The 4,391-nt window shown below is 40.5% G+C and overlaps 1 protein-coding gene across 1 annotated transcript in view; it reads left to right on the top strand.

Annotated features, from left to right (window-relative positions):
* LOC108743440 (myelin regulatory factor) overlaps nt 1–4,391 on the top strand; it is a 25,517-nt gene that overhangs the window by 20,157 nt on the left and 969 nt on the right. The window contains exons 2-12 of the mRNA XM_025978438.1: nt 387–588; nt 678–1,141; nt 1,195–1,440; nt 1,542–1,713; nt 1,772–1,865; nt 1,937–2,115; nt 2,186–2,306; nt 2,368–2,448; nt 3,368–3,430; nt 3,488–3,675; nt 3,742–3,913. Coding sequence (XP_025834223.1) covers nt 387–588; nt 678–1,141; nt 1,195–1,440; nt 1,542–1,713; nt 1,772–1,865; nt 1,937–2,115; nt 2,186–2,306; nt 2,368–2,448; nt 3,368–3,430; nt 3,488–3,675; nt 3,742–3,913 — 1,982 coding nt within the window. The remainder of the gene's footprint in view (nt 1–386; nt 589–677; nt 1,142–1,194; nt 1,441–1,541; nt 1,714–1,771; nt 1,866–1,936; nt 2,116–2,185; nt 2,307–2,367; nt 2,449–3,367; nt 3,431–3,487; nt 3,676–3,741; nt 3,914–4,391) is intronic.

The raw sequence follows: 4,391 nt of genomic DNA, 5'->3' as shown, positions 1-4,391 counted from the left end.
TTGGGCTTCGAATTGCTTCCGCATCCACCGTATTCTCCAGATCTGGCCCCCAGCGACTACTTCCTGTTCTCAGATCTCAAAAGAATGCTCGTTGGGAAAAAATTTTCGTCGAATGAAGAGGTGATCGCCGAAACTGAGGCTTATTTTGAAGCAAAGGACAAATAGTGCTACAAAAATGGTATCGAAAAGTTGGAGGATCGCTATAATCAGTGTATCACCCTTGAAGGGAATTATGTTGAATAAAAAAAACGAATTTTGCAAAAGAAATGTGTTTTACTATTTTAGGCCGGGGACTTTTCAATTGACCTGTTACAATATTTTATGAAAAGAATTTCTTTATCTTATAACATTGAAGAAAACTGAAGAAACCTTATCATTTCCCTCAGGCCGGGGAGGTGATTTTGTAGGCGGCATAGATAATGAGGCCCTCGACTTTTCACAACTCGAGGCCTTCATTAACAGCGATGGTTCGCAAGGAGGGGGTGATTATTTCAACGACACCCTCACCACCACCACCACAGCTACCGCTCCTGGCGCATCAGCAGGTGGCAAACTTCTCAATGTAATCGTTGAAAACAAGCGGCCAGGGTAAGTAACAGTAAAAAAAAAAACCCTCGTCTTTTGTTGATGGTGACATGACACAGTTGGTCACAACATCTTTCAAACTGTTTCTGTAGACATGCCTTGCCAGAAAGTCCCCCAGACAGCAGTTCGGAGCACCCCTACAGTCCCCAAGACAGTTGCGACCCGCCCATTAGTTCTTCGGACTCGATGTACACTACGCTTGAACAACCCCTGTACAAAACGAATCTCCTAAACCCCATAATCACTGACAATCTCATACTTGGTTCGCACATCGTGGTGACGGACCATAATACGGACCCCCAACTTATAGAAAACGGTACCATCTTAACGGACGGTAGACTGTTGGTAAATGATGACTTAAGGACAAGTCAAAATCTGTTACAAAACCGGATAATACAAGGAAACGAGACCAGCTTACTTCACGAACATCGGATGCTCCTTCAGGATAACAGTTTGAGTGACAGTAATAGACAGATACTGATCCAAAACAGCGGGAATTCGAATCAGAATTATCCAGAAAGGACGTTGATGATAGACGGCTGTCCAAGAGCTGAAGGTGGGACAATCCACGAAAGGATATTGAAATATCTAAAGGTGTTGCATTTTTAGGTCTGACCAGAAGAAATGGTAATGACATAGTTTTAGTTAAGAATGGAGATTATGAAAAGCCCCAGTTGGTGCATTTGGGCATCAGTCCTAGTATCGATATGCAACAAATCGGGACCAGGGCCACCATGGAAAATCCTTTATGCGAACCAGGACTGGATAACATACAAAATGTCTACACCAATCTCCAAAACAGTTCAAAAAAGAGGAAGCTATCGCAAGACTCCCCACTCGTCAAAAGTGAGCCAGGTACTGCACAATAGATATACCTACAGGGTGCTTCACACTATTTCTTTATGATGATGGGACACTTTGTACTTAATAATACAAACAACCTTTGTATTCTGTAGAACATTGTTCACCAAGTCAGTTGAGTCCACCGGATCCACTAGCGACTCCAATCGATGACGATTTCGCTGGTTCGGAATCGTGCTTATCAGAAGCACAATATCAGTGCATAAAATTCTCACCCTTTCAACAGACTGCTTGGCATACATTGTGTGATCAAAATTTAACAGAATTGTAAGTGCAATCAGTGCCTAATTCACGTAAATTCTATTTATCCATGTATCTCGTTTAGACCAAATCCTCATTATCGTGTCGATGCAGACAAAGGTTTTAACTTCTCCAACGCGGACGACGCATTCGTGTGTCAGAAGAAAAATCACTTTCAGGTAAATAATTAATTTAGTAAATATTATCAAAGTCCGAAATTGTAAGGTTGGTTGGCTTTTGTTTATTTCAGATTACCTGTCACATTCAGCTAGTTGGCGATGCTCAGTTCGTAAAGACCACTGAAGGTATTCAAAAGATATCTAGCTTTCACTTGCACTTCTACGGGGTGAAGCACGACTGTCCCACACAAACCATAAGGGTCGAACAGAGCCAAAGTGATCGCAGTAAAAAACCATTTCACCCCGTTCTGTAAGTTGCTGCTGTTTATTTGACCTTTTCAAATTATTTTTATATAAACTGGTACAAATCTCTTCATCAGGGTGGAACTGGTTAATTCACAAGTTACAAAAATTACCGTTGGACGACTGCATTTTAGCGAAACTACGTCTAATAATATGCGGAAAAAGGGAAAACCTAATCCCGAACAAAGATATTTTCAGGTATGATAGAGGAAAATTAAAACCTATTGAAGACAATTAATAAAAATTATAATTATTACAGCTAGTCGTAGGTCTTCATGCCCATACATCGCACGGGAACTTTCCCATAATTAGTCATGCAAGTCAAAAAATAATAGTTAGGGTAAGTTACTTGTCTAAAGTCTAAAATACGAGGGCGGTTCAATAAGTACCCGTGTTTGAAGACAGAGGAAGTTCCTGAGGGAAATTGGTGCTACCATTGTGTACTGCCATCTATTATACGACGCCAAAACAAATTTTAGACTGATTGATAGGTTAGTTTGGATTTGGCAGCCATTCGACTGAGACGTGCTTCGTTGTTTTCGCTAATATGGAAAAAGAGCAGTATCGTTCGGTAACTCGCTTTTTGTTTTTGGATGGGAAAAAATGCGAGGAGATGAAAACAAAGTTGGATACTGTTTATAGAGACATTTCGCCATCCACGACCACAGTTAGATATTGCTTCAGCGAATTTAAACGTGGGCAAAGATCCGTTTTTGATAGGAGCGACCAAGAAGCCTGGCAAACGTTGTTACCGAGGAATTCATTTTACGGATTTTTTTGGGAAAAGAACGATCACTGGACAATACTACAGAGTTATTGGACCGCTTTGACAAAAAATTGAAGGAGACACGGACGCATTTGACGAAAAAGAAGGTGCGTTTTCAACACGATAACGCACCGACACATTCATCAGGAGTTGTTGCCGCCAAAATGAATTACGTTATGAATTTGCTGCCGCACACCCCGTACTCACTCGATTTGACTCCCTGCGACTTCATCTTGTTCCTTACCATGAAGAAATGACTAGCGAGAAAGAAATTTAGCTCAAACGAGGAAGTCATCGCCGAGACAGGGGGGATTTTGGAGGGGTAAAAAAATGGCAGGGTCGTTGGGAGAAGTGTATCTTTCTAAAAGGGGACTATGTTGAAAGATAAAAAAAAATTTTAAAAAAAAGGTGTCTTTATTTCTAACACGGGTACTTATTGAACCGCCCTCGTATTTCGTTAGAAAATTATTACATTGAACATTTCGTTGAATAGGCCTCAAATCCAGGACAATTCGAAAATGACATAGAACTTTGTTGGCAAAAGGGACAAACACAGGTAAGAAACCGCGCCTTAATAAAAATACAGCTTTAATTCCCGAAAATACCCGTTTAGGATTCAATATTCCATGGAGGAAAGGTGGGTATCAACACAGACCGACCAGACGAATCTCTGGTAGTCCACGGAAATATCAAGATAACGGGTCATATAATCCAACCCAGCGACATAAGGGCTAAGAAAAACATAGTGGAATGCGATACAGCAGCCCAATTGAGAAACGTACAAAAACTCAGAGTGGTCAGGTAAAACACACCTCTTATTATCAATTATCTTAAATTTTAATTTTAATTTTAAACATTTTTACGCAGGTACGAATATGAGCCCAGTTTTGCGTCGCAGCTGAGTAGAACTAATGAAAGTTCTGACACGGGAGTGATAGCCCAAGAAGTAGCCGAAGTATTACCTGAAGCTGTAAGCCCAGCTGGTGATCTCATATTGGACAATGGAATGTCAATAGATAATTTTCTCGTTGTCAATAAGGTAAAAACAATTAGAAAATTAATATATTAAAAGTCCTTTTCATCATCATAAGGTCGCCAATCCTAAGACTGGTTGGACACGCACCTCCACTCTTTCCTACCCTTAGCTAATCTTCGCATTTTCCTAAAACTAGAACAGCCCACATCCTTAACTATTTGCGAACAGTAATCTGATCTAGGTCTACCTCTTAACTCCTGTTTCTGCCTCTAATATGTCCCTGACTAGACCTTCATGCCTGAGAAGGTGTACTACCAACCTATCTCACCTATTTCTTATTGACTATTGGGATCCGTCAAATGGGAGGAGCCTAAAAACATGGCGCCGATTAGGGAAAATTTATCGTAGTTCCTATAGTGTACCGTGCAATTTCCAAGTTTTTAAATTACGATAAAATGATAAGTATTGACACAATATGTGATTGGGCTGACACAAAGCCTCGGAAAGGAAATTTCGTTGAAGGTGAGCGTGTTTTTAATGC

This window comes from Agrilus planipennis, unplaced genomic scaffold (assembly GCF_000699045.2).
Source record: "Agrilus planipennis isolate EAB-ADULT unplaced genomic scaffold, Apla_2.0 scaffold6, whole genome shotgun sequence".
Lineage (NCBI taxonomy): Eukaryota > Metazoa > Arthropoda > Insecta > Coleoptera > Buprestidae > Agrilus > Agrilus planipennis.
Note: the sequence above shows the minus strand (reverse complement) of the source record. Positions and strands in the feature narration are given on the sequence as shown.